Source organism: Narcine bancroftii, chromosome 2 (assembly GCF_036971445.1).
Source record: "Narcine bancroftii isolate sNarBan1 chromosome 2, sNarBan1.hap1, whole genome shotgun sequence".
Taxonomy (NCBI): Eukaryota; Metazoa; Chordata; class Chondrichthyes; order Torpediniformes; family Narcinidae; genus Narcine; species Narcine bancroftii.
The window spans coordinates 177,733,258-177,746,494 of NC_091470.1; the positions used below are offsets into that span (position 1 = coordinate 177,733,258).

At 41.3% G+C, this 13,237-nt stretch overlaps 1 protein-coding gene across 16 annotated transcripts in view; it reads left to right on the plus strand.

Annotated features, from left to right (window-relative positions):
- Positions 1 to 13,237, plus strand: part of LOC138754646 (ras/Rap GTPase-activating protein SynGAP-like) — a 469,786-nt gene that overhangs the window by 134,443 nt on the left and 322,106 nt on the right. For all 16 annotated transcript variants that reach the window (XM_069919215.1, XM_069919216.1, XM_069919204.1 and 13 more), the window contains 2 exons: positions 4,689 to 4,833; positions 12,581 to 12,817. In XM_069919215.1, coding sequence (XP_069775316.1) covers positions 4,689 to 4,833; positions 12,581 to 12,817 — 382 coding nt within the window. The remainder of the gene's footprint in view (positions 1 to 4,688; positions 4,834 to 12,580; positions 12,818 to 13,237) is intronic.

Consider the following 13,237-nt stretch of genomic DNA (forward strand, 5'->3'; position numbering starts at 1 on the left):
CTAAAACTGTGTCTTGCTGCCACTGGCCCCACAGCACCTGCCTCTTCCCCCTTGTCCATCCTTCTTGCGACAGCAGTCCCTGGTAGCTTGTTGTTTGTCCCCACAGTGCACCACGCAATGACCTCGATCATTATGGCACTTCCATTGGGCAACGTTGGGGCCACAGCAGGTGGAGCCACCATCTTTGAGCTCCTGGCACTATCTGCACAGAATTTGCCCATTCTTCCTGTGATCATGAGTGTTCCCTCCCCACCCCCAGATGCTCATGTTTTCTCCCACACCCCAAAGACCTGCCGACTGATGGGTTAGTTGGCCACTGTAAATTACCCTTGGTATGAGGGTGAAGGGTACAATTTGGGCGGGAGCTGGGAAGAAATGGAAATAGTGCAGGATTAATCTAGAAGAGGGGACAGAGTGCAGGAGTATCCAACTTTGCTGATAACACTAAATTGAGTGGAACAGCAAATTGTGCAGAGGATGTGGAGGGAGTCTGCAAAGAGATATCAATAGGTTAAGTGAGTGGGAAGGGTCTGGCAGATGGAGGACAATGGTGCTGAATGTGAGGTTATCCACTTTGGAAGGAAGGATGGAAGATCAGATTATTATTTAAATAGCAAGTGATTGCAGCCTGTGGCCGTGTGGAAGGACTTGGGAGAGCTTGTGCATGAATCGCAAGAGGTGGGTTTGCAGGTGCAGCAGGTTATCAAGAAGGCAAATGGAACATTGGCCTTCGTTGCTGGAGGGATGGAATTTGGGATCCGGGAGGTTTGGTTGCAACTGGACAAGGTCCTGGTGAGGTCACATCTGGAGAACTGTGTGCATTTCTGGTCTCCTTTCTTGAGGAAGGATGGACTGGCTTTGGAGGGGGTGCAGAGGAGGTTCACCAGGTGATTCCAGAGATGGGGGGGTTGACCTATGAGGAGTGATTGAGTCGTCTAGGACTGTACTCACTGGAATTTAGAAGAATGAGAGGGAATCACAGAAATGTATAAAATTATGAAAGGCATAGATAAGATAGAGGTTGGTAAGTTGTTCCCATTGGTTGGAGAGACTAGAACTAGGGGACGTGACCTCAAGATTCAGGGATGAAGAGATGAGGAGGAACTGCTTTTCCTAGAGGAGGGGGGAATCTGTGGAATTTGCTGCCCATTGAAGCAATGGAGGCAACCTCAGTAAATATATTTAAGACAAGGTTGAATAGATTTTTACATAATCGGGGAATTAAGGGATAAGGGGTGGAAATGAGCTGATCATCCGATCAGCTATGATCTCATTGAATGGGGGAGGAGGGCTCAACGGGCCAGAAGGCCAACTCCTGCTCCTGTTTTCATGTTATGTTCTTAAGAAACTTGATAATTGACACCGAATTGGTGGTCGGAGGCAGCTATTTCTGTGATGCAGGACTTGTATAAACACTGCTCTGGTGTCTTTAAATGAAGTCGAGAAATTGTTCATTGTCAGATTAGAGAACACAAGATGAACCATTATTGATGTTGGTTGGCAGGGCTTTCATCAGAGAATAGATTTTAGTGCAAATGAGAATCCTGTGGAAAAGGCAACTACCTTGCGGATCATGAAGAAAGCCAGTCCATTGAAATGTTAAATCGGATGGTTTGATCTAAGGCAAGGGTGATTAAATCGAGGTGTAAAAAGGACTGAGTCAGGTAAGCCAAGCTGGCTGAAGAATAGGCCTAGCTTTGGTTTCCAAATGAAAGGGAGGTGGGTTGTCCTATAGTTGGACAGCACTGAACCAGGGACTCAGGAAACCACACTTGCATTTTGGCCCACAGGATACATGCTAGTCTTAGAGCATCAATCCCAACTCATCTCATCTTTAAATTTCCATCCACTCCTTCCAGATTCTACCACTCACCTGCACTTCAAGGCCAATTCATCTGTTTGTCTAGGGGATAGGGGAGGAATCTTGCAAACTCCTCACAGACAGGGCAGCAAGTGGGGATCGAACCCGAGTCACCAGAGATGGGAGGCAGAGGTTTCACTCCTTCCTTCTATTACAGCAGTTTGAATGGTTCCACAAGGAATCCTTTGCAGATCCGCGCTGCCCACAAATTCGGCACCAGCAATCAAGCAAGAACATTGAAGAGGAACAAGTTAACATCCTGTAGCTACAAACAATGGTCCATTTACAAAATGAGATGTTCCTGAAGTGGCCAAAATTGTTGAGCTCCTTCCACCACAGAGCCACTCCCCACCCCACCTCTGACTCCAGCCCTCTCCTTCCCCATTGAAGCACATTCTCACATACCTGATCTACGATAAGTCATAGGAGCAGAAATAGGCCATTCAGCCCATCCAGTCTGCCCCGCCATTCATTCATGAGCTGATCCATTTCCCCACTCAGCCCCACTGCCCAGCCTTCTCCCCATCACCTTTGATGCCCTGGCTAATCAAGGACCCATCAATACCTGCCTTAAATACACCCAATGACTTGGCCTCTACAACCACCCATGGCAACAAATTCCACAGATTTACCACAATCCGGCTGAATAAATTCCTCTGCATCTGTGTTCTAAGTGGACACCCTTCCATCCTGAAGTTGTTCCCTCTTGTCCTAGACTCTCCCACTGTGGGGAAGCAACCTTTCTACATCTACTCTGTCTATGCCTTTCAACATTCAAAATATTTCAATGAGATTCCCCCCACCTCCCCATTCTCCTAAATTCCAACAAGTACAGGCCAAGAACTGTCAACGCTCCTCTTGTGATAACCCTTTCATTCCCGGAATCATCCTTGTGAACCTCCTCTGAACCCTCTCCAAAGTCAACTCATCCTTTCTTAAACAAGGAGCTCAAAACTGCTCAAAAGTGAGGTCTCCCCAGGGCCTTATAAAGCCTCCACATCCCTGCTCTTAGATTCTGTACCTCTTGAAATGAACACCAGCTTTTCATTTGCATTCACCACCGACCCAACCTGCAAGTTTACCTTCAGGCCGTCCCGCACGAGGACTCCCAGGTCCCCTTGCATCTGAGGATTTTCAATTTTCTCCCCGTTTTAAAAAAAAAATAGTCGGCCATTTATTTTTTCGACCAAAGTGCTTGACCGTACACTTTCCGACATTGTATTTCATTATCCACTTCTCTGCCCGTTTCTCCTCATCTGCCTAAGATGTCCTGCAGCCTCCGTGTTTCCTCAACACTACCTGTTCCTCCACTTACCTTTGTATCATCCACAAATGTGGCCACAAAGCCATTCATTCCATAATCTAAATCATTAATATATCACACAAAGTAGGAGCAAATGTTCTGTTCTAACCACTCCTGCAGCAATAAGGCCATTCGGCCTCACTACTCTGCATGACTTAGTAGGGATTTGAGCTTGAACTGCAATGAACCCCTCCTGTCTTGATCGTTCCACCATTGAACTCCAACGGCAACTTTAAATTCTGTCAACCCTCCTCACGAGAGTCTTCTGCGGTGATACAATGGTTAAATGCGTCCACAGCTGGAAGACAAGCTCTATGAGTGAAACTCGTCCCCTGCTCCAGACCTTCTTTGCAGTCCAATCAAATCTATAAACCTGGTGCAATGGCTGTTGCTCCCAACGAGTCGTCTCTCCAATGTAAACCAGCTTGAGATGAGCTGGGCAATCAGGAGTAGTCTGACCCAGGGAGAACAGGACGGAGAGTGGAACGGGGGAAGAATTTGTGGGCATTGGCCATAGAATGCTATTGCTGAGCTGAGACTGCAAGATGCAACACTGTGAAGAGAGCTTTACATCGAAACCCTCCAGAATCAGGGCTGGGAGAGTTTAGGTTTGGAAAGAGAAAGATCCAAGAGTCGGTCCGTTTGCTCACCAAGCCTGCACTCTCCACAGACCTGCTCTCTGTTGGACTCAACCCAATTCAATTATTTTCCTCTGAGGAAAAGACCTATAATATTTTGCTCTTCATGTTCCCAAAGGTAAATAAAATCAACCCAAGCAGCTTCACTCCACGTTTCCGGCTGGTTTCCTACGTTGGTGGGACCTTCCATGACTCAGTGGCTCCTGGTCCACGCAGCATTCCATCCATCCTCACTCTCTGCACCTATCCTCCCAACCCCCGGCCTCATCCCTAACCTGACAGAGGCCTGGCATCTTCGGCCTTGCACGAGTTCTATACTTGGGGCGTGAATGGGAGTATGTTTCCAAGGGGGTTGCTGTAGGGCACTCGATGTTTGCGTCCTTATCTTTTTGGCACCTGAGTCTTACCACTGAGGTGTGTGCGGAGTGGGTAGTTTGAGAGTGAGCAGAAGCGATGGGGTGTTTGGGAGGCAGTCTGCAGTTTTTTTTCTCCAGAGAAATAGGGTCCAGTGCTTGAGTTGCATGCAATAGGGTTTTTCAATGCAATTAGTGTTGCGTTCAGGAAGTGTGTTGCAGGGTTTTCAGAGCTCCTGGCTACTTGGGGAGTGAGTGACGATGTGTTTGGACTGCATGCATTTGGAGTGTAGGGGCAGGGTGATAAAATGTGACAAGGTGTTGGGATCCATAGGTGTGAGAGGTGAGGGGGGAAATGGTCTTGGTGTGGGACAGCATGTACTGGAGAACTTGGAGAGCTTTCGGGTTGCATGTGATGTGATGCTGAATGTTGTTTGTGTGATGGGACAGCATGTTTTGGGATGTGATGCTTGGGTGACTGGAGTCAGTGGAAGGGAGCAGGTAATAACAGAGCAACTGTGTCTTTTTCACAGGGGAGTTTATCCGAGCACTTTATGAATCTGAGGAGAACTGCGAGGTGGACCCAGCCAAGTGTACCTTTTCCACCTTGGCTGATCACCAGGCCAATCTGAGGATGTGCTGCGAGCTGGCACTCTGCAAGATCGTCAACTCCCATTGGTCAGTGCTGGTATAACATGACTAGCCAATAGAAGCCAATTGTCCATGGTGGAACTTTAAGTCAAGGGTGCTGTCCTCATAGTGGTGGGAGCTGTTGTCTACCCAAACAGTGGGGAATTTAGAACATGGACCACTACAGCCCTCAGTGTTCTGCATCATAACCCTCCATTTCTCTTCCATCCATTTGTCTGTCTAAATGTCCCTAATGTTCCAGCCTCCACCACAAGTATACCAGGCCCCTCCAACTCTCTGTGTGTAAAGAAAAAACAACACACACACACACACACACACACACACACACACACACACACACACACACACACACACACACACACACACACACACACTACCCCTGACGTCTCCCCTAAACTTTCCTCCCTTCACTTTGTACCCATCCCTGGTGTTTGCTGATCCTGCCCTGGGAAAAAGGTGCTGACCGTCCACCTTATCTATGCCTCTCAGACATCTGTTAAGTTTCCTCTCATCCTCCTTCATTCCAAAGAGAAAAGTCCCAGCTCTGCTAACCTTGCTGCATAAAATTTATTTTCTGATCCAGGAAACATCCTGGTAAATCTATGAACCCTCTCTACAGCTTCCTGTAATGAGGTGACCAGAATACTTTTGGAATATATTCCTCATTAGCGATCCAGTCCATGAAAGGTGATGACCCTTCTCTGATGCTTCCTTTCAAACACACAAAGGTCCAAAGGAATGAATTGTTCTACCCCAAGAGATTTTGAGTGCAGTGGCTGATAGACGATCTACTTTAAGAACCAAATAATTCAAGTGTCTGTCCATACAAAGTCCAGGCGTGATGGGAGATGATCAGTCACTGGTAAAACATGAACAAAATTTGCAACTGAATTGAATCTGAGCCAATTGAATTTGGTTGAAAATCCAATATCAGCCAAAACTGGCCACTTTTTTTAAATGGAGCCTATATTTCAGCCCCAAAATCTGAGGAAGGGAAGGGAATATAACTTGGCTGAGGCATTTGATGTCGAGACAGGTAGCCAAACAGCAGATGGCCCATATTTCCATATAAACTGGTCATAGAGGGTTGAGACATGGAACTTTTTCCCCCAAGAGGTAATAGAACATCGATAAGAAAATAGGTGGTAAAAGGAATGTGAAGATACACGGCTGGATGGAGGTGAACGTGGGAAGCAGCAGAAATGATTGGGATACTGGTTAATACAATACTAATTCCTCGTCCTCAAGGAGCAAGCTTTGGAGGAATCGCGTGATGGAGTAGTGGCCGGTCGGGAAAACCAGCCCTCTCCAGAAAAATAGGAAAAAAGTTACGAAAAGACAAAGCACAACAAAAATAAAGTATGAAATAGAGGATAAAGTTACAAAGAGAAAGAAGATGGCACCCAAGAAGGAGAAAGTAAAAACAACCGGAAAAAAAAGTAGAAAAGTCGCCGGAGAAGAAAGAAGAAGGCCTTACCTGCACGAAGGAACAGGGAGCTGTGGTGGTGAGGGGTGCCCGATCCCCGAGGTTAGTGCCTGCCCTGCAGAGTCGCGACCTCCCAATCGGTGGACTTCAAAAATGGCTATTGGAGCCAAGCAAAAGAACGCAACCAAAGGAAAAAAAGGACACCGACGGGAGGGGGGCTCAGCAGAGGAGCGGGCAGCCACAGCGCAAACGTGAGGGACACCCAACACCAGGGCGGTCAGCTGGAGGATGAGAAATGTGGCAGAGGAGGGAGCGAGGAAACAGACGAGGGAGAAAGACGGAGGGGTGACCGACAAGAAGATCAACGACAGGAGGCCCGACAGGCAAGCAGCCAGGAGGGGAGGACCAACAGCAAGAGGCCCAGCAAGAGGAGGCTCGACAAAGAGAATCAAGCAGCTCATCAGGAAAAACAGAAGAGACACAGACACAAAGAAGAGAAGAAGATACAAACACAGATACAGACACAGAAGAAGAGGAAGAAGACGACCAAGATCTTCACAGAGAAATAGAAGGTAAAACTGATGAACAGAATATAGATAAAGTCTTTTTTGAGGAACAAATGAGATCATTAAAAGAATGCTTGTCATTAGAATTTAATGCAATTAAAAGGAAAATGAAAAGAACAAGATAAAATGCAAAGGTTAGAACTGGTAATGACAGAAATAGGGAAAAGAGTAGAGAATGTGAAAGAGCAAGAAACGGCTGTAGAAATGGAAGTAAGTGACTTAAGAGAAAAATTGGAAGAAAGTGACAAAAAAAAATTAAAGACACAAGAGTTATTATCTTAGAAAATTGATATGCTGGAAAATTATACTAGGCGAAACAACATAAAAGTAATGGGCCTGAAGGAAGATGAAGAAGGCACAGACATGAAGGAATTTATAAAAGGATGGATCCCGAAGGTCCTGGGAACAACAGAAATGCAGGAAGGAATGGAAATAGAAAGGGCACAAAGAACACATCAAAAACCAGGATCCATCTTATTAAAATTTTTGAGATACACAACAAGAGAAAATATACTGGAACGAGCAAGGAATAAAGTTAGAGAAGATAATAAACCATTGGAATACATGGGTCAAAAAATATTTTTTTAAAGAGGAGGAAGGAGTTTAATACAGTGAAATCGATTTTATGGAAAAAAGGTTACAAATTCATATTAAGACATCCAGCCATGCTTAAAATATTTATACCCAGGGAGCAAAACAGACTGTTGTCAAATCCGGAGGGAGCGCAAGCATTCGCAGAACATTTGCAGGACAGAAGAAGAAATGAAGAGATGTAACAAGTATGAAGAACGGCGATAAAATATATATAAAGATGTAAAAACAATGTATATGTAAAGAACTAAAGAGGAAAAAGAGAAGGGAAGGAAGGAAGTAAGGGGGGAGAAAAAGAGAGAACTTTGTTATGTGTTTTTTAAAAAAAAAAGTGTTTTCTGGGGAGGGCTGGGGGGAGGGGGAATAACCGTCACTGCAAAATCAGTTGACACTTGCGAGCAAGATCGCAATCCAAATGGAAAAGGGAGTTGTGGTTGCCTGGCAAGGGATAAGGGGCAACTCATTTGGGGTTATGGTATTATTGGGTATGGGAACTGTTTGGGTATTTTATGTTTTAAATGTGTTGTCGTACATTGAGTTTAATAAGGGAAAACTAAGAGATGAAAATGGGAAAATGGGGATGGCAAGGAGGTGGAAAAGAGGTGTAAGCAAAATATAAGATGGCCACGTTGAACTATATGACTATAAACATTAATGGAATACACAACCAAATTAAAAGGAAGAGGCTACTAAATTTATTGAAAAAGGAAAAAATAGATATAGCATTTGTCCAGGAAACGCATCTAACTGAAGTGGAACATAACAAATTAAAGAGAGACTGGGTAGGATAGGTAACGGCAGCATCCTATAATTCAAAAGCGAGGGGTATAGCCATATTAGTTAACAAAGATATACCAGTCAAAATAGAGGAGGAAATAATAGATCCAGCAGGGAGGTATGTAATGATAAAGTGTCAGATATACTCAGAATTTTGGAATTTGCTCAATATATATGCACCTAATGAGGAGGATCAAAAGTTTATGCAGGATATTTTTTTTTGTAGATTGCAGACACACAAGGAAATATATTGATAGGAGGGGATTTTAACCTTAATTTGGATCCAATGTTGGATAAAACTGGACAAAAGACAAGCAAAAAGAATAAAGTAGCCAAATTTATGATTAAATCAATGCAGGAAATGAAACTTATAGATATATGGAGGAGGTAACACCCAAGAGAGAAGGAATATTCATATTATTTGAGTAGGCACAAAACATACTCAAGGATTGATATGTTTTTGCTGTCAGCCCATATTCAAGGAAGAGTTAGGAAATCTGAGTATAAAGCTAGATTACTATCAGATCATTCACCTCTGTTATTAGCAATAGAACTGGAAGACATCCCACCAAGAATGTATAGATGGAGATTAAACTCCATGCTTCTTAAAAGGCAGGAATTTAGAGAGTTTATTGAACGCCAAATTAAAACATATTTTGAAATAAACACAGAATCAGTGAAAGACAAATTTATATTATGGGATGCAATGAAAGCTTTCATTAGAGGGGAGATGATAAGTTATGTAACTAAGATGAAAAAGGATTACAATCGGGAAATAGAGCAGTTGGAAAGGGAGATAGTAAGTACAGAAAAGGAATTAGTAAAAAGGGATGATATAACAAAAAGGAGAGAATTGGTGGACAAAAAAATAAAATACGAAACATTACAAACGTACAAGGTGGAGAAGAACATATTGAAAACAAAGCAGAAGTATTACAAACTGGGAGAAAAAAAACACAAAATATTAGCCTGGCAACTTAAAACAGAACAAGCTAAAAGAACTGTATTGGCATTAAGGAAAAAGGACAAACAAATTACATATAACCCAACAGAGATTAATGAAAACTTTAAGGAATTTTATGAACAATTATACCAAACTGAGAACGAGGGGAAAGATGATAAAATAGAGGAATTTTTAGCTAAAATTGAACTGCCGAAATTGCAAGAGGAACAAAACAAACTAATAAAACCATTTGAAATAGAGGAAGTACAGGATATATTAAAAAAAAGCTGCCGAACAATAAAACACCAGGAGAGGATGGATTTCCAATAGAATTTTATAAAGCATTTAAAGAGTTATTAATTCCTCCTCTCCTGGAAGTAATGAACCAGATAGAAGAAACACAAAACTTGCCAGATTCATGTGAGACAGCAATAATTACAGTAATACCAAAGTCGGGGAAGGATCCACTAACACCAGCATCATATAGACCAATATCTCTACTTAATTCAGATTATAAGATAATAGCAAAATTATTAGCAAACAGATTGGCTGACTGTGTAGTAAATAGTAAAACAAGATCAAACTGGATTAATTAAGAAAAGACAATCAGCAGACAATGTCTATAAACTTATTAATCTAATTCATGAGGTTCAAGGAAATAAGAAACCAACAGTGGCTGTTGCTTTAGACGCAGAAAAAGCTTTTGACGCAGAAAAAGCTTTTGACAGAGTAGAGTGGAACTACTTATTTAAAGTATTACAGAACTTCAGTCTACGAGAAAAATATATGAATTGGATTAAAGCATTGTATAATGGACAGTTGGCGAAGGTAGCAGTAAATGGATATGTATCAAACCAATTCAAATTAAGTAGATCAACTAGGCAGGGAGGTCCATTATCTCCCTCATTGTTCGCCTCAGCAATAGAACCATTGACAGAGCTGATAAGAATAGAAAACAAAATAAAAGGGATAAAAATAAAGGAGGAGTATAAAATCAGTTTATTTGCAGATGACATCATAGTATACCTAACAGAACCAGAGATATCAATAAAAGAATTACATAAGTAATTGAAGGAATATGGAGAAATATCGGGGTATGAGATCAACGCAAATAAAAGTGAAGTGATGCCAATGAGTAACGCGGATTAGACAGAATTTAAAAAAGAATCACCACTTAAATGGCAAGCACAAGCAATCTGATACCTCGGGTTCAGGTTAGATAATAACTTAAGCCACTTGTACAAACTAAATTATTAGCCACTAATAAAGAAATTGCAGGAAGGCTTAGAATATTGGAAAGAATTACCGCTAACATTGATAGGGAGGGTAAACTGCATTAAAATGAACATGTTCCCAAGGATACAATACTTATTTCAATCATTACCAATTCCCTTAACAGAAAAATTCTTTAAGGAACTAACGAGAATAATAAGGAAATTCTTGTGGAAAGGGAGGAATCCAAGGGTAGCGTTAGATAAATTAGCAGAGAGGTATAATCAAGATGGTTTGCAGTTACCAAATTTTAGAAATTACCATAGAGCCGCACAATTAAGGTATTTATCAGATTTTTACCAGACAAGGGAAAAACCAGACTGGACTAAGATAGAACTAGATAAAATAGGGGAGAAAGTACCGGAACATATAGTTTATAAGTGGGATGAAAAGCTGGTGCAGTATAAAAGCTCACCAGTACTGCACCATTTACTCAATATATGGAAGAAGATCCACTTAGAAAGGAAAAAAATGAATTACCAAAAACCAAAATTATTATTGACGCAAAATCAACTAATCCCTTTTACAATAGATAACCTTTCCTTTAGAGAATGGTAGAGAAAAGGAATCAAAAGAATAGAAAATTGTTTTTTGGGAAATAATTTATTAACATTTGAACAGTTGAAGTACAAATATGGAATAACTCATGATACAATGTTTGCATATAATCAATTGAAAGCTTATTTAAAGGATAAATTGAAAAACAGATTGAGATTACCTGAAGGAAGCAGCTTTGAATATGTGATTACAGACAATGATAATGAAAAGATTTATAATGAACATGTACATTAAGCTGCAAGATAAGGAAAATGATGAAATAAACTATAAACCTAAACAGAAGTGGGAAAAGGATTTATGCATAAAGATAAAAAATGAAGTATGGGAAAAGTTATGTTCTGGAACTATGAAGAATACAATAAACACGAGGTTACGCATGATGTAGTATAATTGGTTCCACAGGCTATATATTGCCCCAAAAGTTAAAAGAATGGGATTCAACATTATGGATAGATGTTTTCGCTGTAAGAAGGAAATGGGAACAACAGTACTTGCGATTTGGGCATGTACGAAAGTGAATACGTTTTGGGAAGAACTAAATCAGATATTAAATAAAATTACAAAAAAAATAACAAACCAAAAAAATCCAGAGATCTTTCTTTTAAGTAATGTAAGAAGTAAAGAATTAGGCCTCAAATTGGATAAAGTGCAAAAAAAATTCATTATGATAGCCCTAGAAGTAGCAAAAAAATGTATAATGTCAACTTGGAAATCAGAAGAGAACCTGAGAATACAGCAATGGTACATGGAAATGAATAAATGTATTCCATTGGAAAAAATAACATATAATTTAAAAAATAAAGTCACATTGTTTGAACAAATTTGGGAACCATACATGGAACATAGAGAGAACATGCCTAGGACCTCCATCACCTAAAATGAAAATGATAAGAAGACAAAACGATTAGATTCAGTGAATAACAAATAGATAAAGCATTTTTCTTGTTTATTTTCCTTTGTGTGAAGATATTGTTTTATGGTTTTACTGTATTGTATATGTTGAATATTTATGGGTTTTGGAGGGGGTGGGTAGAGGGAAGGGAGGGAAAGGGGGAAGAAAGGGAGAAAATGCCACTGTGTAAATTTAATGAGAGAAATTTGTACATATTTTGGTTGATATGGTTCACAGTGTGAAAAATAAAAAATTATAAAAAAAGGAGCAAGCTTTGCATTTCTTGCCAGCTATCGGAGTTCCAGCCCATGAACTTCTGTTTTACAAGTGGAATATCGTATCGCTGAGTTCTCACTGGTTTTCTTGATGTTTTATGTTTCTCTTTAACTATTTTGGAATTGTACAGATACTTAATTCTATTTTGTTAGTTCAGTGAAATAAAACAAAGCCCCTGGCATCCAGCACCAATAGGGATTGGTAGATGCCAGATAAGTGTATTTTCTGGTTGCTTGATCTAAGTTGTAGTTGCTTTGGATGCAGAAAAAGTTTTTGATAGATTAGAATGGGATTTTTAATATTAAAGTTTTAGGAAAATTTGGCTGTGGACTTAATTTTGTAAATTGGATTAAAGAACTTATAAAAGTCCTATAGCTAAAGTAATAACTAATGGGCAGATATCACAATCATTTAATTTGACTAGATCAAGTAGACATTTACAATATTTCTTCCTTGCTGTCTTTGTTAAACAGTGTCTTTCCCCGTGAGCTGAAGGAAGTGTTTGCCTCCTGGAGACACCGCTGTGCGGAACGTGGCAGAGAGGACATCGCCGATCGCCTGATCAGTGCCTCATTGTTTCTCCGCTTCCTGTGCCCCGCCATCATGTCCCCCAGCCTCTTCAACCTGATGCAAGAGTACCCAGATGACCGCACCTCGAGGACCTTGACCCTCATAGCCAAGGTTATTCAAAACCTGGCCAACTTTACCAAGTAAGTCATTGCCCAGAGAGTCCTGGGACTGATGGAACAGAAATGTTGGAAGGGTGTTGGTGGTGACTTTGTACTGGAAATGTTGCTGGGAGTGACTTGGACGGCACGGTTACCATAGGGTCAGCGCAACACTGTTACAGCACCAGCGACCTAGGCTCATATCCAGCGCTGTCTGTAAGGAGTTTGTACATTCTTCCTCTGCGTGGGTTTTCCTCGAGGGCTCCGGTTTCCTCCCACCCTTAAAAAATGTACTGGGGTTTGTAGGTAAATTGGGTGGCACAGATTAGTGGGGCAGAGGAGCCTGTTACCACGCTATATGTCTACATTTAAAAATTGAAATTTATTATCCGTGTTGGTCTTGATGCAACTTCTACATTTCCTCAAAAGATGTATGAAAATTCCACCCTCCCACCGTTATTC